The following is a 22,597-nucleotide window of genomic DNA, read 5'->3' on the forward strand; positions in this document are numbered from 1 at the left end:
GCATCAATAGGATACAAGGAGTTCTTATATAAACCATGGATTAGATATTTAACAATATCCTAAATATAACCAGATTCTCACATGGACCCAATAAAGATAATTATCCTATAAGAAATTATCTTACAAGAGGTTCTGGAATTCCCGTTGGAGGTACAGCCAGTAAGCAATAGTATGTTTGATCTTATGTATAATCTTTGCTATTATGAGCGTCTTGTTGTTGAAAGCTCTACGGTTTCGTTCCTTCCACAAGGACCAAAGAATGGAGGCAGGTAAAGCTTTGATCACTAGATTTTTTCTTGACTTACTTGAAGGGCATGGCCATGAGCTTATCGCAGCATCTATCGTAGGAGGCATGGTCCATATGAGCTTGAATTCTGCACGGAAGAAGTTCCAAATGTGGCTAGCTACACTGCAATGAAGAAGCAGATGTACGGGAGTTTTTGCATCACTTATACACATATAACAATGATTGACCCATGTTTTCTTCCACCGTCTTTTACACAACTGATCTTGAGTGAGAATCTTATTCTTGGTTGCAGTCCACAAGAAAAAGCTTACTTTAGATGGCCATAGTTTCGACCATAGCAGTTTTGGGCGAACGTGAGCAAGCTGAGTGTCCTCGATGCTATTTTCTTTCAGCAACCAATTGTAACACTTTTTGACAGTGAACTCACCTGTTTTTTGACCATCTTTCCAGACTCTGGCATCAGGTAAAGTGGTAGCGGTCGCTCCATTCGATTCGAGAAGATGAAGCAAAGTGGCAATGTCTCTTATTACATGGTCTTGTACTCTTCTCGTAATACCAAGAACCCAACTGTTAGTGCTGTTCGAGTACATTCGGTTAACAGTATTCATCTTCGAAGCTGAAGCATTATAAGCTGCTGGGAATTGTATGGCAAGAGATTGTTCTCCTATCCAAATTTCATGCCAAAAACTAATTCTACTCCCATCCCCAAGAATAAAAATGCAGTTAGCTTTGAAAAGTTCGATGTGCTTGTTGATGCCTTTCCAAATGCTACATCCATAGGCTGCTTGCAAGGCTTGGTATACCAATTAGATTGTACTGAACCGTACTTCTAAAACATTAGTTGCTTCCATTTCGGATTAGAGTTAGATCCCAACTTCCATAACCATTTCAGTAGAAGAGCTACATTCATAAAGTGCAGTTGTTTAATGCCAAGACCTCCTAACTGTTTAGACAGAGCCGCTTCATTCCATGCTACCAAGTGATACCTTTTGTCTTCATTTCCACCGTCCCAAAGAAAGTTGCGGATGATTCTTTCAAGCTTGCGAATGACATACATTGGGGCTTCAAAGATAGAGAAGTAATATATAGGTAAAGCTGAGAGAACAGAGTTTATCAAAGTGAGCTTGCCTCCTTTAGATAAATCTATGGATTTCCAGGAGGGGAGGAGAGATTCAAACCTTTCGATAATTATATCCCATTTCAGTTTAGATCTATAGGAGTCTCCCAATGGCAGCCCGAGATAAGAAGTGGGTAGCGCTTGCACTTTGCAACCCAATGAAGCAGCAAGCGAAGTAATATTTGGAACATCTCCCACAGGCATAATAGAGGTTTTGTGAAAATTTACCTTAAGACCAGAGATGATTTCAAACCAAATTAATATGTTGCGGAGGTTGGAGATGCAGTGGTGGTCGTTTTGCAGGAACACCAGAGTGTCGTCTGCAAATTGCAAATGGGTCACTTTGGTTCCTCCTGGGACTATCTCGAAGCCTTTTAACCACCCAATTTGCGTTGCTCTTTCAAAGATTAGGTTCAAAGATTCAGCAATTAGGAGGAACAAGAACGGAGAAAGGGGGTCCCCCTGACGAAGACCCTTGGAGCTTTTGAACCGTCCATTTGATGAGCCATTTATAAGCACGGAGAAGTTTACGTGAGAAATGGCAGCTTCAATCCATTTTCTCCAGGTCATACCAAATCCCATTCTTTTCATCACATAATCCAAGAAAGACCAAGCTACATTATCATAAGCTTTTTGAAAATCAATCTTGCACAAGATACCAGTTTGTTGAGATCTTTGAACTGAGTTGATGCATTCGTTAGCAACAATGGCTCCATCCATAATTTGTCTTCCCTCCACATTATCATAGCTTACTGTTACGCGTCTCATGGCGTACATGGTAACTGTAAAACCCAAAATCTAGATAATTTCTTTCACCTTGGGAAAACATATTCAAGGCTTTCAGGCCTTTCTTGTTTACGACATTTATATTGATTCTTACATTATTATCCAGCAGAGAATAATTCATAATCTGCAAACACAATTGAGTTAATCAATATTCCAGCACGTGTTGTATGTATGCTGAGACGAGAATTAGTGTATCAAGACTATCATAATTAAGAAGTTTTAAGTGTATACCTTCATATTCCCCATTTCCACAGCAAGGTGCAAGATTGTGTTGCGTTGTCTGTGGAGTTGATAAATATAGGATTTGGTGCAAGCACCAAATTGTTTACCAGCAGTAGCTCGAGAGTCTTCAAATCACTGTTACTTTTAACACAAAAATATAGTATAGTCTCACCATTGTGATGGTTCTCTAGGTGAATAGCTTGGGGTCTTTCTTCCATCAGTAGTTTCATGATCTCAACTTGATCTTTCATTGCTGCTAGATGGAGAGGTGTTCTTCCATCTTTATCTTGAACTATACAAGCATCAGTTGTTCCGCCCGTAGCAACAGTTTCACCATCTCAAGGTTTGTTCTGACTGAAGCATAGTGAAGTGGAGTTGATCCTTGTGCATCTTCTTTCAATGCCAGATCAGGTTTCTTAGATAGGATTTTTGTTGCAAATTCAGTGTCACCGGACATGACTGCTATGTGTAATGGAGTTCTACAGAAACTAGTAAATGTTTTATTTAGATTATCAAGACGAGACATTTCGCAGCGGTAAATCTGTCTAATGGCATCTCTCTCAGATACTTCTAATAGCCTCTGTCTAATACTTATTGCGTATAGTTGGTTAGTCTTTATATCCACCGGTTTATTGGTGAGTCTTAACATCAGCTAGGGTCGATGAAGACCCGTCAAAGACTATATCTTAAATTGATCATCTACTTGTAATCACTGCTCGCATTTTCAGTTATTATTACAAAAGAAAAGACTTGAAGAGAAAAAAAAATCCTTTAAAAGCCAGGATCGGTAAATCAAGGTTTCAAAATTCTCACGTTTTGGAAGTCATGTGAAATTCAAGTATATATATATATACAAGTGGCGTTTCCAAGCAACCCATAAAGTTTCAGCATGCAACTGAATCTCTGTCATTAGTATTTTGTAGTGGTGAAAGATGAGAAATCCAAAAGCTGCTTTCGCCTATTCAATCGTCCCTGAGAAATATACAGAAAGGATATTTTCCTCGAGGACTCTCTTCTTGTGCGTCATCATCAGCACCTACAAGATGATTAAGCGCAATTTTTACTTTCTTAGGTCCTGATAAATCTCCGGTTTGCTCAACTTCATCACCCTTTCTCTTTTCATTACCAGTCTCATTATCACGTCTTTCATCCTGCATAATTACATCTTCAACAACAGGCTCCAGTGTTTAAGTTTCTTCAGTTGATCGCTTTGGATCTTTCTCGACATTCTCCTCCATGACATTTTGATTGTTCCCTGGCGAACCTAGTAGCTTTTCTTCAGTTGACGGCTTTGAATCTGTTTCTTCTTTCTTCTCTTCCTTCGAGCATTTCTCCAACTCTACAAGGCACGAGCGTAGCTCTTTGTCGTTTGTCAGATCAAGAAGAGTCTTCCCTGCTGTAGTCTTAGTTGACAAACTCAAACGTTTTCTTACTAAATACTTGGCAAGTTCAATATGAGAAACTTGAACAGCATAGTGCACTACAAGATGAGACGAGGGTTCGAACGACTTCTAGATGACCCTTTTGAGCAGCAAAATGAATGGCTCCCATGTTGTCCAAGCCAGCAGCACGAACATCAGCCTTGTTCTTACAAAAGATAACTCACCACGTCATTGTGCCCAGACCACGCGACAAGATAAAAAAATCCAAATCAGAGTAGTTGTGTCAAGGAAACGAAAAACATTTGACCTATTAACCTAGTAATTAACATGTAACTTCCACTCATAATTACATCCAACAAGAATACCAAAACTATTTCTCCCATAAGCACCTAGAGTATATAGACTCGGGAACCATTTGATCTTGAAAACAGTACAAATACAATCTGTTTTTTACTGGTGGACGGACTCATAAAGGCATTCATCCTAACTCTAGTTATAAAACAAAGACATGACTCGAAGGACTCACTAAAGTCACATGCCAGTTGATTATAAATATACATGAACTCTGGTCTCGACTGCTCCAAGCAAAAATATTATCGACAAAAAGATCCCATTAAACACTCTGATACAAACGAAGGTAGCTAGATATTGAGAAAATTACGCAAAACTGTCAAACAATGATCCGAAAAGTAGGTACTAAATATGTGGTAAAAAAAGATTCCTGGTAAAAAAACTCCACTCCTTACAGAACCATAAAGTAATGTTCTCACAATCCAAAACGTTTCGGATTTATAAATTACTCAAACAAGCAATTGAAACTAAACCTCCTGCATTCAAGATTCACTTCTCCTCAAGTCCAAGGAACAGATGAACTAAGACGGATCTCTAACACCAGGAATCACAGTCAACACTACTCATAAACCTCTTCCTCTTCAAAGCTCGACATAAAAGAAAATCTGGCTATTGATGAAGTTGAGGTTTCAATCCGGTGGATACAAATGTCATTTTGTTCTGTATTAATTATGGTGTTTGGGCTTACAACATTAAAAATACAACATCCGAAGAGCGTAGTGAGGTTTCATTCATGGCTAAGATGCATTTAGTTGAAACTCGTAATTGCGTCCACAATCCATTTGCTCTGAAGGCAACACCAACAGTGCATGCAGCACCTTCGCGAAAAACACATCACAATGTAGCTAGTATAGTAGTTGGAATCACCTTTAGAGCAAATGGATTGTGGACAGTATAGCGAGTTTCTACTTATAGCATCTTAGACATGAACGAAGGCTCAATAAGCTCTTTTGATATTATATTTTTAATGTCGTATGCACAAACACCATAACTAAAACTGAACAAAATAACAATTATATCTACCATATTGAAACCTAAAACCTCATCAATAGCCATTCAACACTAATTATAAACATACTTATTACTCACTTATACAAGACCACTAACATATTCAAACACTGGTAATTCAGCTGGACGAACAACAACTATGACATCAACTTCAAACAGGAAATCACCCTCCAAGTAGCAAGTGTGATCACATGGAAGGTGTGGAAGGACAATGTGCAACTTATTAAAAATATTTATTCAACTCTTGTATTGCAGGTGTTCACACTGATTCATTACCTTGCTTCATGTCTTAATTTATTAGAAATGATGCTGGAGCATTCTTGGCATCATGAGGACACTTAACTCTAACCAAAAAACAAATAGCAAGCAGAGGCTTTAGTGTTATTGAATCGAATGGAATCTTCATCATATCTTACTCAGGACCTCGAGTTATTTACGAAAGGGATAACAAAACTCTTATGGATGCTCTCTCTGAAGTAGTGATAAATTCAGCAATTTTAAAACCCAAACAAATCCCAAAGTTTCACACTCCCAAAACACAAAACCCTTTTTTTTTCAAATTTCACAAAACACCCTAAAATCACCCAAAGCTCATAAAATCAACCAAACAAAAAGAAACAACATCTCATTCAGTCGTTTCTTCAAACACCCAGATTTCATTTTATAAATTTCACAAAACAAAAGAAACCCTAAAATCACCCAAAGCTCGTAAAATCAATCAAACACAAAGAAACAACATCTGTTTGTTTCAGTCGTTTCTTCAAACACCCTAGACGCAATATCTACACCCAAAATATACTCATCATCAAAAGAAATCCACAATAACCCAGAGTTCATAACATCAATGAAACACAGTCAAATCAAAAATCAAGCAAGAAAAAATAATAAATAATGACGAAGAAGAAAAAGGATGAGGAGTTCTAGAGTGCTTATCTCTTGAATTAACTGTTAAAGGATTTGAAGCAATAATGGATGTAACTGCATGTAAATCTCCTTTTCTAGCTGCCCCGTGAAGATCATCTTCCCCAACACTATCGCCACCGCCGCAGCCGCCAGATGATGGTGCTCTCTTCTTCCTGTAGTGGGTGTTAGTATTAGGGTTGCCCATGGCTCTGCTTTACTTCTTTTGCGAAAAGTGGTTATAGAAGAAACGATTCTTAAGGGACCATGGTTTTTTTTTTCCTGAGAGACCATGGTTTTATTAGGTCCCCTTCCCTATAGTTATAAGGGGTGTCCTAAAGCATTGAAATGACTAACCTATCCTTAACCTAATTTAATTTAAAACCAACCCAATAACCACCTATATATATATAATCACCACCTCCTCCCACCACCACCTCCACCTCCCACCATCGCTGATTATCACCACCACCACCTCCGATTATCACCACCACCAACCACCGATTACCACCACCACCACCGCCCACCACTGCCGATTACCACCACCTCCAATTATCACCACCACCAACCACCAATTACCACCACCACCTCCGATTACCACCATCACCACTATATATATCGCTTAATTTAAAACATTAACAAACATATTCTCACAAACCCATTATTTGTCATTCGTTTTTTGTTGAATAAATGAGAAGTAATCATTAAAATGAGTTGAAAATGGAAGTTGCAGAGAGGTTTAATGGAGGGTTTTTTTTTCAGAGAAAAGTTCTATCACTGATTAATTTTTTCTTATGAGTTCTGTTGATTCGCAAAAAAATACTTTTAACCGAACTCCTTGTATTAGAACAACACAAGTCCATAAGTTTCGTTCCTTCCCAAAATAAGGATATCACCGAACTTTAGTTTACGAAAATAATGAGAAGTCCACAAGTTCGGTTTGTTCGTAAAAATGTTAAGTTTTCTTGTAGCCGAACTCTACCTTTGAAACTTCGTAACCGAACTCTACCTAATTCGCCAAGAAATAAATTTCGTAGTAACCGAACGTTTGCTTAATTGCATATATGCATATATATGCCCAGTTCGGTTGATTCACAAAATATGTTGAAGTTTGCGAACCAAACGAGCTTCTAATACTAGGTTACTTTTAACCTGCAGTTCGGTTGGGAATTTGGTTGCGTTGAAGTTTGCGAACTAACCGAACACACAAGATGTACCCAAATAAATTGTTAAGTTCAAAGTTCGGTTACCTACCATTTTATCCTAGGTAACCGAACATTACACTGTACGACCAAAACCTCCATTAACGAGCGAGTTCGGTAACCTGCGTGTTTGGAAAACGTAACCGAACTACACTTTCAGGTGTGTTCGGTTACATGTTCTTGACATACGGTAACCGAACTGGCCCAAATCTACATAAAAAATTTCATTTTTTCTGAAAGTTTGGAGCAATTCAACCAACATTATCTAAGTTTGAAGCATACCTGGGTACCCAAATACCCTTCCTCCGGTTGTGGTTGGTAAAATTCATCGTTTTTCATGTTTTCCTTCTTCATCTTCTCTAACTTTACTCTCTCAATAATTCTACTTCTTTAAAAAAAAACATCTGATTTTTTTATCTCACTAATTATCTTTAACTTAATTATCTCACTAATTATTACACTAACTATTATTAACACTAACTAATCATCATCCAAAATTAATCAGGTGGGTAATTTAAGTATTAATATAAATATATAGATAAGGAGTGGCCTAGATTTACTTCTAATGTCTTTATCCAAAATAAAACCATGGTCCCCAAAAAAATCATGATCCCTAAAAAATCGTTCTTATAGAATTCGGAAAGAAGGATGCTATTTAAAAGGAAGGGCGACGTATAAACCGTACCGGGCCGGACATTGACTATGGGACGTTTACCTAGAGCCTAATGTTTATGTTCTCGTTTAGGATTACATTTTAGGTCGGCGACACCACGCCATGGTGTAACTTTGTTTTATCTTGAAACATGGGCAGAGCTCCCTTATGACTAGGGCTAGCTTAAGCTAGCCCGACAACAGAAAATTCTATTTTCTCGTAGCTTTTTTTGAAATGGTCATAATATTGTGTGAATGTTATGCTTAAGTCAGTCCTAAAAAAGGTTCAAGACCATTGTAGATGTGAAAAATTCTACCTCTACATCCAAAGAACTACAAACATGCATATGGAAGCAAACAAACAAGAGATGTATATGAACACAAGATGTACGTGGTTCGGTATGATTACCTATGTCCACGGGGACAAAGGGATGATCTTATTATTTGACTCAAGGTTAAAATTGATGTATCTCACTAACAAGCTCTCCATTCACTCTACAAAACTCTTAGTGTTCTCTCCTCTCTTACTGAATTGCTTGGTCCTTGGCTCTCTACAATGCTCTCTATTTATAGTTACACATGATGATACATTCAAGTTATAGTGTGAGTCTTGGTATATCTTCCTTAATGTCCTTCTCGGGCGATGAATGACATCCCTCCCGAGATGTTTAGCCGAGCTTGGTGAAATCTTCTCCCGACGTTCCTCTATCCGATACCGGCTGTTTAGTGAGGTGAGGCCGACATGGTCCTTCATCCTGACCCGATGCCATTAGTCCCGAGTCTTACTTTGACTATATTCTCTTTATCTTCATTAACGGTCTTGTCAGGACATTTATTACCCTAGTACTCGACAAACATCTCTTCCATTACATCCGAGTTTTACCTTTACACATACTAGTTTCACGGGTTCTTTTGGTGTCTCTTTTCTCGCGCCGGGCTCGGAGAGGATGATTCAGTGTCTCGTACTTTCCTTATCATTGGTGCAACATGGCTTAGGATAGCTCCACCTATATCTGTGGATTATTTACACCTACACCCATCCTATAGCCAACGTCCAACTCCGTCACTGTCTTGGGACATCAAAAATGCAGGTAATGGAACTATTAACCTCTAGTAACAGAATATAATTAATCTCACGACAAATTAAATTGATTGTATTTAATAATACTACCTCTGTTCTTAGAAAATAGTATTTTATGCATATTATTACGCGCTTTCTTAACATCAAATTCAAATTTTAATGTGCTAGGCATGACCCAATTTACACCTCCATACAGAATTAACTACTTACCTACTTATATGTTTATAAAACCAATTTCAGCGTGTGCAGGATTGGTCTCTGCACATTGACCTAGGGAAAAGGCTGCCGGCAGGGCTTAATCAATAGTCAAAGACCGATTGTCCCCCACTCACTTACAACTGGCACTCCGATAACGCAAGCAAAACCTTAAAATACTATGTTGGAGTATGTGGCTCGATAAACACCACATATGTATAGGTAGGATAGTCCCACATGGAATAAGAGGAGTACATGTGGCGCTTAATAAGCTTTGGCATCTTTTTACATAGCACCGAGGCCTTTTAGATTAAAACCCCACACCTGCTGCAACAGGTGGTCAAGTGGGGACAATATCAGTGCTATGTGGTCGGGCTCAGAAGTAGGGTCCGGCGGTTCGTGAAGATCCTAACAACTGGTATCAGAGCGTATGGTTGGGGCTACTATTCGAAAGGAGAAGTGGTTGTGTATGTCACCCGGTTGAGGGCGCAAGTGGAGTCAAACTCAAGGTGGAGCAGGCAAGGCCCAAAGTAGAGTTGGCGCTCAAGGTAGAGTTAGTGCCACACCCCATTAACTCAGGTGGAGCAGGATTCTATGGTGGGAAAGGTTGTTCTCAAGGTGGAGTTAGTACTAGCCTTCCCATTAACTCAAGGTGGAGTAGGGTTCCAGGGCGCGTAGTGACAATAACCATGTTCGATGGGTAGCTATACGGACGGTGATCATATGGTGGAGTATGATTCCATTGGTGAGTTGGTTTAATCTCTCCAAGGTGGATATTGTTGGAGTATGTGGCTCGATAAATACCGCATATGTATATCTAGGATGGTCCCACATGGAATAAGAGGAGTACATGTGGAGCTTAATAAGCTTTGGCATCTCCGTACATAGCACCGAGGCCTTTTAGATTAAAACCCCACACCTGTTGCAACAGGTGGTCAAGTGGGGACAGTATCGGTGCTATGTGGTCGGGCCCAGAAGTAGGGTCCGGCGGTCCGTGAAGATCCTAACATACTACTCATGGAATTCTTACCCTGTGGCATCGACTAGCTTCATAGAATTACTGTATTAAGCATTGACGGGCGCCAAAGTATTCTCAAGTCATTACGCATGATATTATTTGCACGGGTTATGAATCTTGATATGTAGGCGCGAGAATATGATGATGCCGTGCTGACATTTGAGTTGGTAAAATCATCTGAATGGTTCTAAATGTTAACGTCCGGCCGGTTATTATTGAAGAAAGGGAATAACTTTAAAGATTTATATATCTTCGCCGGGTCTCTATGGAGAAAATACTGCTTTATTACCTGTTAATAATTCCGCAAGAAGAAAGCTAAAGGCTCAAAGCTGTACAATTTGACGTCGCTTTTCTCTTTGATTGATGGCATTGCGCCCTGAACAAATGTACTTAGCTGAGTTTGATCTGTGGGATTTAACGTTAAATTAATCTACGAAATCTGCAACTTTTGCTCTGTAGTCCTTGCCTAGATAGAAGTATGTTGTTGGATTTGACGTCTCTATGAATTATGGGTATAAATATAATTGTAATTACTGAAAATCCAGTAGGACACCCAAGTAAATAACAAGATAGATCTAAGACATGATAAGTGTGTTTGGAATTAGAAAATCTTTATTTATTAACCACCAAGAAGTGAAAATACAAGTTCTTGAATATAAGAAAACCCTAATCTCACTTTCTAAGCTAATCTCTCCCCTCTCCCTGAAATCTGATCCCTCATACCTTGCCCAAGGACCCCTATTTATAGACCAATCAACCCTAATGGTGTATATCTCATTTTACTTCGCCGCGTTCTTCTGGAGGTGCATTATATTTCGCCCAGACCATTTTTCATAAAGTCTTGCTCGATAATTTTCTTACTCCGCAGGTTATATTTCTGGCCAAGTTAGCTTATTTCGCCTATCTTTACTTCGTGGTTAGTATCTTGCAGGGTACTCCATTGATCCTTCGTAGCTTAGATTCTTCTTGTAAGTCACTTCGTTATAGGACGCCTCCTCTTCGTGCTTTGTGATGCGACGAGATAACTCTGACATCTGATTTGACAAGTCACTGACTGGGATCTTTGACTGAGATTCTGTTAGAGTATAGCTCGGTCGACCTCGCATGGGTTGCTATCTCAAGCATGTTTGTCAATGTTAGTGATCAAAACTATGAGTCTTGATTTCTAGCCTACATAGATAAGTTTCGGACTAGGGTTGAAAAGTGTAGTCGGGCTCGAGGACTTCATGGAGATTCATCATACAATGACGAAGATCTATACAAGGAACCGTGGAACTTCATCAACAAAAAGGTATGTGCAGACTTGAACTTATCTATCACTCAAAATACTATGTATTCTATCTCCTACTTCTTATGAGACAAAAGTCGTATGCTATATAGACTAGATTATACACATTTGACATTTCAAGCTGAGCATTCATTGCTTATCTTTTATCTCGAAATCGTGTGTTGGTAAAGCGTTTCGCTTTGATCAAGTTTATCTTCACCTAGTGACGAAAGTCATGAAAAGTTTCAATCACTTTGAGAATTGCTCTGACGTCAATCGGTCTGTGAATAACGGCTACATAGCGTCCTCTGATAATTTCTCAATGATTGAAATGAGAGTTTAGATTACATAACCATGTATTCCTTGAACCGAAGTTTTCGAACTTTGTTGATCAAGAGAAATCGGGACGATTGTGGAATTGGCTTGCCAAGTCCGCGAACCCAGTCCGCAAACTCAGTCCGCGAACTGTCGGAAGTTCTCGACCAAGAATTTCTGCTAGATTTTCCAAAACTCGTTTGTCTGCTAAGTCCGCGAACCCAGTCCGCGAACTGGCGGAAGTCCTCTTTCCGAGAATTTCTGCTGAGTTTGGAAAACTCAACCGATTAACTTAAGTCCGCGAACTTGTTTGTGAACTTAAGAGGTTATGATCTAAAGATGTGCTCTGAACATGAAACATTAAATTACTAAGGAATGTTTTATGCAAACTGTGGCTATAATGTTCATGAGCCGATTCAATCGAATCGAATCATCTTTGTTTCAATTGTTTCTTGTGTAATTACATAAGATCTCATAACAATTGAACAACTCTTTAACTAGTTCATTTGAGTCGATTGAACTAGTTATGGTGAAGAAGAACAAGGTTGATATGAAATGCTCATATGGTTAACCTTTTTGGGTTACTATGTTGAACCAACGTACACGTACACGTTTGGGCATGGTTTTCACGAACCCAGTAAACGTCTACCCAAGTGTGTGTGACAAGCTAAGTTTTCGATCTAACGGTTGAGAAATATTATCTTGAATCTAAATCAGGTTTTCATCTAAAGGTGAATAAAGATTTCTTTGTAACTAAGTCAAAACCCTGATTTGAAGGCTATATAAAAGAGACATCTAGCATTGTGCAAAACTAATACCCACACGTCTGTGTGCTACTAGTGCCCCCGCTAGAGTCGATCTCCATTAACCTTTGATTTTCTTCTCTAAAATCAGGTTAACAACTTAAAGACTTCATTGGAATTGTGAAGCCAGACCGATACTACTTTTATTGTAGTTGTGTGATCTGATCTTGCATCTTCTATCGTACGAGTACAATCGATTGATTGACTTGAGATCGTGAGAGTTCTCCGATAGGCAAGATAAAGAAGTCACAAACATCTTCGTCTCACTGTTTGTGATTCCTCGACAATCCGCTTGTGTAGTCAGGAAGGATTGTAGAGAGGTGATTGATTAATATAGGGTGTTCTTCGGGAATATAAGACTGTATTATCAATTGGTTCTTGTTCACCTTGATTTTATATCTTAAGACGGGACAAAACCTAGGGTTTATTTGGGGGAGACAGATTTATCCTTTGATAGACTTTTCTGTGTGAGACAGATCTGTTTATTATCAAGTCTGTGATTTTGGGTTGCAGCAACTCTTGGTGGTGGGTGAGATCATCTAAGGGAATAAAGTGTGTAGTATCATGCTGGGATCAGAGGCGTAGGAGTACAACTATACCTTGGATCGGTGGGAGACTGATTGGGGTTCAACTATAGTCCAGTCTGAAGTTATCTTGGAGTAGGCTAGTGTCTGTAGCGGCTTAATACAGTGTGTATTCAATCTGGAATAGGTCCCGGGTTTTCCGCATTTGCGGTTTCCTCGTTAACAAAATTTCTGGTTTCTATGTTATTTCTTTTCCGCATTGTATTTTATATAATTGAAATAATACAGGTTGTGCGTTAAGATCATCAACTTCTCTAATCCAAATTTTTTTTGTTGATTGTAGTTGATTGATCCTTGGATATTGGTCTTTTTTACCGTCCAAGTTACCTCTCTTTGATAAAGACTCGCAGATTTCTATTTGCTTGAGTAAAGATCAAATCGAGAGATTGAGATATAAACTCTTTGATATATCTTTTTATTGATTGATTCTGATTGTGTAGTTGATTCTCATAAAAAGTATATTGGAGTTTGTCCATACAGATTGCTAAGCGAAATATTGGGTGGTGTTGTTAGACTCACGCTTTTTCAGATTCATCAGTCCTATTCAGTGTCTTCCTGTGCGGCCACGTGGAGAGTCTATTTTGTGCACCTACATTTTGCCTTTTCTTATTTCATTCAAATTACACGAGAACGGAATAAGAACCGGTTGAAATTCCTGGGTTTCCATGTTCTCCAACTTCCGGGTTCCGTGCGACCACGTTCTTTCGGTAACCGGTTATTACCGGTCAAGTTTCCTCGAACGTGTAGATCAACTTGTTTTACCGATAATCTTCTACTTGCTTTAAATACCTCTTTTCAGCCCTAGTTTGGGTTTCTTCTTCCTTCTCTTCTACGTGAACTCAAGTTATTATTTTCTATGTTATTGCTTCTGTTCTCATCACCACCCTTCAATTTTCTCAAATTTTTCATCTTTCCTTCACTGTCATGGCTTCAAAGAATGCTTCAATGCCTTCCTTACTCAAGACCTTTGAGGAATTCCAGTCAGATTTCCAGAAGATGGGCTTTCCTTTAGCCCTTGATGTTGATTCTTCAGTGAGTCCTCCCGTTATCTCTACTCAAGATATGGAGCTGAACTACCGGTGGATTCAGTCTGATGTTTGGTCGGCCGACAATATGATCATCATTGTTGGTCAATTGAGAGTTGGGTTGTCTTTTCCCCTTTACAACTCTTCTAACCCCATTTTTCTTGAGATTTTGAACAAGCTTCAGTGCGGGGTCTTTCAGCTTTCTGGTAATGTAATTCGTATTTCTAACGAATTTGCAATTTTCTCAGGAAGCAGTACTTCGCAGGTTCTTCCAACGACTAAGGAATTAAATCCTCGTGACTTTAGTGCCGACTCCTTCGCGGCTAGTTATTCCGTGAGTGGGGCATCGAGCTCATCCAGAAGACTATCTCGTCCTCGTCCAAAATTCTTCCTTTAAACATGAATCCTCTCAACTTGGAGCAAGACGAAGACTGGGCGACGTTTCCTATGGTGGTAAGGGGCCTCTTGGTCTGGGGTGTCGACGAGAAAGGTGTTCCTCGCGAAGGTCCTCTCCCCCAACACTTTTATCTTGCCGGTTGTGATCACTGGAAGCTTCGGTGGTCCCTTCCCGTGAGGTATTGTTTCATATTTTAACCTCTTGTTGTGCCCTGGTTTTAACCTGTTCTCATGCCTTTTTCTCCTTTATTCAGTACGAGATGCATGTTGCTAGCCTTCTCAAAGCGCACATGGAAGAGGACGTTATCGCTTAATCTCCTTCTCTCAAATAGGTAACTACTTCGCCTATCACTTGTTTCTCGGCGTGATAGCCTTGAATTCCAACTCTCTACTTTTCGCAGGATAATATTCCCCTTGTCAAGCAATCTTCTTCTGAGTCCTGTCTATTGCCCAAATTTTTCCTTTTTTGACCTCGTTCAAATCCCACTTGGAGTATTTCCCAAAGTTAAAGGTTATGACCAATGGGTCTGCATGTGAAGCTCCAGGAGTATTCAGACATTTACCAAATTTTCAGTTTCATCCCACACACCCTCCCTCAGGTGCGTCCTTTGCTGAGAACGTTATCTCCTTCTTTTTCCACTTTTCTAATGGCTCCCTCTTTGCCACGCTGAATATCTGGCGTCCTTCTAAGTCCCTCTTATGCACTCTCTTAAATATGTTATCATGGAAATTTTGGACGTTTCTGGCTGAATGTATTACAATTCAGCTTTTAAGTCTCCCGGTCTATTTCGATTCTGTACACTGGTTGATTGTCACGAGGTGGGGGTGGTGGTGGTTGCACATAACCCTCCAGAAAATGGGCGAGGTTCCCTTGTTCCAATAGACGAAGTATAATCCTCCGGATGTTTCGGCAGTCATTCGTGTGATTCCATGAAACCGATGATACCTGCAGAACTCATGACTCCTGATACTCGATGGTGGTTCTCTTCCCAAATTTGGCGGGGGTGGGATATCTTCGGTCAATACTATGGCTTCCCATACCTTTTCCACGGTTGTGTTGAGTCTTGGGAGCTTTACATTTTCAAAAGCTGGTGTATTCGGTCTTCATTATCCAAACCTAGGTCATTGATTGCCTCTTTGCTGATACCCAGCGTTATAGCTTCGTGGCTCATAGTTCCTTTGTCTTGACTCCTCGTATCTCTGCTTATCGATCCATTCCCGGTCTCCGCTTGACACAGCTACAAGTTTCGTCGGGACTGGAGTTGAAGGCTCCCCTCTTTCATATTTCGGATCACCCTCCACGCTGTGCACCGTTCTCGGTAGTATCCTTGAGTTTCCTTCTTTCATTGGAATTGGTACTACTTCGCTGACTTTCCTCTTCTTTTCCTCCAACGCTACGTACTCCTCTTGATACTTCCTCAGTTCGTTCAAAGTCAAAGAGTTCCGAATAATGAATATCTGGTTGTACATCAGATCAGTCGGGATTAACGCGTTCACGAAGGCTAAGATAAAAAAATTCTCATCAACTCTCCCTGCCAGTTCGCTACATACTGTTCTCCATCTCGTGACCAGTCCTCGCAGGCTTTCTATCGGTCTTCTCCTCTGGTTGAACAAAGTTTCAATCCCCGGCCTCAGCATGTTGTTACTTATATACATGGTCAGGAATATCCTCTATAGGTCTTTTAATGACGAAATCGACCTCTCGGGCAACCCATCAAACCAAGACAATGCCTCCCCGGTTAAGCTCGCGGGACAATACCTATAGAGTACGGCGTCATTTCGACCCCATTGCATCAACGAAAGAGTGTACTGCTTTAAGTGCTGCACAGCACTTTCCGACCCGCTGAAGATGCTTGCGAGCGTTGGTAATACACACTTCTCAGGGATGTCCCCATACATTATCTCGTAGGTGAATGGGGATTTGTCAGCCTCCTCTATTGCCTCCGCCAACTGCACCCTTCCTCTTCTTCTAGAATTTTTTATCAAGGTCCTCATATCTCGTCATTCATCCATGACCTCCTGATTCAGGTTTCTCTCGTTTTCTTCACGACGGTTGCTTCTTACCTTGACAGGCCTTCCTTCATCGTGTCTTATCTCCTCCTCGTATCTTCGGTTTGCTTCGTGTTGCCTTTCTTCTTATCGCCTCCTTTCTTCAAATCTTCGCCTTTGATCTTCCCATCTTGTTACCTCCAATGCCCTTGTCAGGTCCCTTTCTTCACTGCTTTCTCTTCGTCGCCTCCTTCGCTCTCCTCCGTCGTCCTCGCGGGCATATCTCCTTGTCGAGGTTCTTCTTCTCCTGACAATATCGTGTTTCCTTCCGAGTCCATGGCGTCGGCCGCTGTTTCCTCATTTAGTTGGCGATTTTGTAGCATCAATCTAGCATTTTGCCTCATCAGCCGAGCATGCTGCTCCTCTAGATCCCTGTCTTGTTCCCTTTCAAGGGGAAGTGTCTCCCTCAGCTGTTCCAACGTCGTACCCTCTTCACTGATATTCTCTTCCATTTCTTCGCGGGTCTGTTCTTCTCCTGCAATGATGTTCGTGTCAGATGTATGTACAGATCCCTCCCGAAAGTCATCTTCACTGGCTCCTTCATTCTGCCGCTGGCTCATGCCTTGCCTTTCTCCTGCAGCTGATATCCCTCTCTTTTCCATTATTCTCCCTCTTTTCGCCTCCAAACGTTCGCTTCTCCTTGTTGCTATCGCATGTCCCCCTCGATCCGGTGTTCTAGCTATCAGTCAACCCGTGATTCAATGTCTCCAGATTATCTTTTGTTTCTTTAACCAACCTCTCAATGCAACACTCAGGGATCTATCCTTCTCTTGAATCTCCGGCTTGGTTATAAGTAAATTGTTCGAAATCTTCAGATCTTTAGTCCTCTGAGAATCATTCGCCAAGATCTTTTGGAATTAGAAAATCCTTATTTATTAACCACCAAGAAGTGAAAATACAAGTTCTCGAATATAAGGAAACCCTAATCTCACTCTCTAAGCTAAGTGCATTATATTTCGCCCAGATCATTTATCATAAAATTTCCCCCTTTCTTTCGCTGATAACTTTGGTTTCTGTCGGGACAACTGTCTTTTTTCTTGGTCGATAATTAGCACTCAAGTATCGCCAGCAAAAACTTAAAATACTAGCTATGGAATTCTTAGGCTAATAATGTGGGACTATATTCGTAGAATTATCGGTTGTTAGGAATTTAGGATTTGGCAACGTTAACACAAACTGCTTTCGCACTTCAGCTTATAAATAGCCCTTGGGTCGAAGTACGCCAAAGTATTCTCAAGTCATTAGGCATATGCATGATATTATTTGCACGCGTCGTGGACAGTAGGCGCAAGAATATGATATCGTGCTGGGGCAAAATCATCTGAATGGTTCTAAGTGTTAACGTCCCTCAGTTTCACAACAGTTCTGCTTATTTTAAGTTTTAACAAGACCTTCCATGACGTAAGTGGAAGTCATCCTCATCAATCCATGTAGCGCCATTGTTACTTTTTTCACTGTAGGTCTCGTTTCTCAAGTCGTTCTTAAGCATTTTTGCGCAAGTTCAGCCATTTGTTGGATCTGTTGATGTCCGTGTACACTACTGATCCGTTCGAAAAGAGTCCCTTTAGTAACAAATTCATTAGGAGAACAATATACGAGGTCTTCAATAATTATCATCTGGCGCATATATGCAAGTAATGGCACCTTGTGCCTTCCACTTGATCAGAGTAAATTTTATAACAGATTCCGGTAACTTGCATATATCGTTGTCCTGACTTCTCTTATATTGAATGCAAGTGCCTGCCTAGGCATTTTTTTATTTCCTACTTGATTTTGGTTGTACTGGGCATATAGGAAAAGAAAACACATGTCAAAAACTAGTACAGCTAGCAGTGGAGAAAAAAAAAGGGACGATCAATTGTCACAGCGAGAAATAGCTAAGCAAGCATCTAACAAGTATCACGAAATCTTGGGCGAGGAGGGTTTGGCAGGTATAACTAAAGGAACCTTATCAAATGGTGAAGTAGTGACAATTAAGAAGACGGAAATGAAAATAGTAGATACGAAACAAAATGAGCAATACATAAATGAAATGTTTGTTCTATCCCCAAACAATAACAGAAATGTGGTCAGCTCTTGGGTTACAAAGGAATACATTCTCAGTTCTATAAATTTTAGAGAATTAGTCCTAAAAATTGCACCATTTTTAATTAGCTTTATAGGGAAAATACAGTATCTTTGTAAATGTCTCCCCATACTGCTTAGTGATATTGTGATACTTCATGTTGCAGTATTTGGTAATGCACGGGTCATGCTTTTTTTAATCTGTAATTACATTCTATTGAATTTCTTACTGAAAATCTTAGAGAGCCAGGGCTGTCGCTGTAAACCACAAAGACGTCCATCATTTTGCTTTACTAACTCTCTGATCTTATCATGAATGTATAAACAATATCATTAAATTAGAAAGTAAGAAAACTTAGCTAGGAATCACCACAACCATAACATAAAATGAGAGTTCTGTCTTTTGACACCAAACTCATGCCCCATCTGATTCTGGGCATTTAACAATACTAAATATATAATATAATAAGCTTAAATTGCTTAATTCATCAATACAGCAGTAGAAGAAATGTTTAAAAGCTTAGTAACACAAGAGCTCTAACCTTCCAGTAACCCAGTTAACACGAGAAAACTGATGAATCCATGAATTTCATTCAGCTTCGACTTGATTGCAGTTCCCTAATTTAAAAATTACGTGGGAGTGTCCAGTAAAAAGCACATAAACCAAGAATCAATAAAGCCACTTTTCCTGCTGCCCTTGCATCCATAGTGAAGAGCGCTTTGAAGTAGTTAAATGCGGTAAGATGCTTCTTTTTTAGCTGAACCATCCTTGATATAAATCTCCAGAGAAAGAGGCCAATTCCACAGATGCAGCACATCGAAAAGTATATAAATAGTGAATAAAGTCCTTGATCCTTAGAAAAGAAATCTGGCGTGAAACTCTCTAAAACAGCCAAATAACTTACTGAAATGCATCCAATTGAGATGCACATCAACATTATAAGAATTCGGTTTTGAGCGACAGATTTATCATGTACAAACCCGCATATGACCGCGAAAACAACCGTCAGAGACAGAGAAAACGCAATTGTGTTAACAAGAATGTAAATCTCATAGGCGAAAGGGTTTTGATAAGCCATTATAGGGAATCCGGCATATCGTATTAGATATGGGAAAAATTTATCACTGCCATCACTTCTATTGTAATCTGAAATAGTAGCACTCGTGTAATCTTCAACGATTAAACCCTTATATGTGGAATGTCGTGTAGTATTATATAGTAGATTGCTCATAAAATAGTAAACATTTTCTTGGGCTTTAGAATAACCTTTCCATTCTGTTGTAGTACTCGTATTACTTGTAGAATCATTAGGAAGCATGTGATCTTGAGTGTAACTTAATAAACTGCCGGATATGGAGGAGTCAAACATAAGACCAACATAATAAGCAAATTGAACGGGGTCAGTACCAGATTCGAGTTTGCTGTCTTCTTGCCAAACCCCACCTGGTGGGTTTGACATAGCTTGAAATGCGATTCCTGCGATCAATGTTGACACCACTAATAACACATTCACCCTCTCTTTATGACTTCGCTTTTTAGGCGATTTCTTATTGATCACTTGGTAACAATGATCCTTCTTTTCGGACAAAGTTTCATTGGTACGCTCTTTGGTGTCTCCAGAGAAAACATAAAAACCAAGTTCTAGATCATCCCTCTGAGCTTCAGATAACACATTCAAGGCTTTCAGGCCCTTGTTGTTTACTGCATCTAAATCGATTTCTATATTATCTCTCTGCAGTAAATAGTTTACAATCTGCAAACACCAATTTAGTAAATCAATTACAAGATACAGGTAACCATGCTGAATACCCTTTTCATCAAAGCATATAAATTAAACTTTAAACGATACCTCAAATTTTCGCATTTCCGCAGCGGCGTGCAAGACTGTGTTGCCATCACTGTCCTTGGAGTTGATAATAGTACATAGATCTGAAGTATGTAGTGCAAGTACCAACTTGTGTACCAATAGATCAAGGGTACCTACACTACTGTTGTTTTTAACACAAAAGTGCAGAATGGTCTCACCATTTTGATAGTTATTTAGTAGAAGAGCTTCGAATCTTCCTTCTTCCGTTAGTAGTTTCATGATCTCAACTCGATCTTTCATGGCAGCCACATGTAGAGGTGTTTTTCCATCTTTATTTTGAACTTTACAAGCATCAGGATAAGCTTTAATCAACAATCTCACCATCTCAAGACTTGTTCTGGCAGATGCAAGGTGGAGCGGAGTAAATCCATTCAAGTCTTGTTTTCTTGCAAGATCAGATCTCACAGATAAAATTTGTTTGGCAAGTTTAACATTACCATTTATAGATGCTATGTGTAATGGAGTTCTAGAGAAACTAGTGAACTTCTTATCTAGATCGTTAAGAAGTGAATCCTTGCTAGAGAATTTGTTTCGGAAGTAAACTCCAAATCTCCTTGACATTTCTGATAACCTCTCAAACCTCTCCATTTTCTTCACCTTGTTCTGTTTCTCTCTGATGAATTTGCAAGAAGATGCAAGTATAAATGTATAATGGAAAGACTTGACGACTACAAGTCCTAGGTATTTATAGAATATTATGTGGATATAGTTCAATCATTTGTCAATTTCAACCATTACGTTTTTCCTGCACAGCAGTAATTGCCTTGACAGAGTTACATGGGCTTCAATCAATGCTGATCATAAGTTCGACTGGTTTTCTTAAATGTAGTGTTTCACATTTTGTTTCAGCAGTAAACATGAACTCTCCTTAACATTTCCGATAATCTCTCCATGTTTTCACCTTCTACTGTTTCTCTCTACTGTAAGTAAAAATGTCTAATGAAAATCTTGACGACTACAAGTCCTAGGTAGTAGTAATATATCGCGTGGATATAGTTCAATGGTTTGTCAATTTCTTCCCATTATGTTTTTACGGCATAGCAGTAATGACTTGTCAAAGTTATATGCTGGCTTCAATCAATGCTGATCAGAAGGTTTTCTTAAATGAGAAGGTTTTCTTAAATGTTGCATCTAACCCGGCCGAGTGTGTTTCACATTTGATAAGCAAATGCATAATCACCCAAGACCACCAATCCGAGGCAGCATGTGCATGATAAATATTGTCTGACTTGAGTGTGTTTCACGTTTGATGAGCAGATACATGATCAGTCAGACTCAAGAGCACCAATCCGAGGCAGCATGTGCATAATAAATATTGTCTGACTCGTCTGATTATAGGTGTTCATACTTCTAAGTTCTCACTCCAGACTCAACTAAATGCACAGCAACAGTGAATGAAAGTGCAATCGATTGATAAGCATCGTCATCAGCACTTAGAAGATAATTGAGTGCAAATTTTGCTTTCTTAACTCCTGGAAAGTTTACCTTCATTTCAGCTTCATCTATCTTTCTCTTTACGTCACCAGTATTGTTACAGCTTCACCAACAGGGCCTCGTGGCTGCTGCAGAGGTTTCTCATCAGATGATGGTTTTCAGCTAATTTGAGGCCTCAAATAATGAAGTAGACCTCAAATTAACAAGGTTTTTCTTCAATAGTAGTACCCTACGTAGTGTAATTACTTCGAGCTGTTATTTTTTTTCAAATGTGCTGTCTTTGGATTCTGTCTTTGGACTGTATTGCAGTGAACTGGACTTGCTTCTTAGATTCCTTGCGTCCTTACATTTGGAAAACGTGCTAAAATAATGTCTAATTTTCAAGTCTATCTGACACTACTAAGTAATGAGACCAACTTTGAACATAATTTATGCATTTCAAAGTTATTTTTGGGAGCATAGTAAAAATGTGCAAGTATTTACATTTAAACTGAACGTACACCACCAGAATTGTTCAATACCGACGGCCTTGGCTAAGTATCAGTCCCAAGAGCTTCTCCAATGGATTGTATGGGAAGATAAATGTCTAAGTCCACATAGGATAGACATTCATTTTTCCTAAAATTCTTCTC

At 39.5% G+C, this 22,597-nt stretch overlaps 1 protein-coding gene and 1 pseudogene across 1 annotated transcript; both read right to left on the bottom strand.

The window, feature by feature from the left end:
- Positions 1-3,131: 3,131 nt before the first annotated feature.
- On the bottom strand, positions 3,132-6,221 carry LOC113275146 (annotated as a pseudogene).
- Positions 6,222-18,993: 12,772 nt separating this feature from the next.
- On the bottom strand, positions 18,994-21,161 carry LOC113339702. Its single transcript, XM_026584938.1, has 2 exons — positions 20,514-21,161; positions 18,994-20,417 (listed from the first exon to the last, which is right to left on the bottom strand). Exons 1-2 carry the CDS (start codon positions 21,117-21,119, stop codon positions 19,287-19,289), a joined length of 1,737 nt encoding a protein of 578 aa, XP_026440723.1. The 5' UTR covers positions 21,120-21,161; the 3' UTR covers positions 18,994-19,286.
- Positions 21,162-22,597: the final 1,436 nt, after the last annotated feature.

The sequence above is a fragment of the Papaver somniferum genome, chromosome 1 (assembly GCF_003573695.1).
Source record: "Papaver somniferum cultivar HN1 chromosome 1, ASM357369v1, whole genome shotgun sequence".
In the NCBI taxonomy this organism is placed as follows: Eukaryota; Viridiplantae; Streptophyta; class Magnoliopsida; order Ranunculales; family Papaveraceae; genus Papaver; species Papaver somniferum.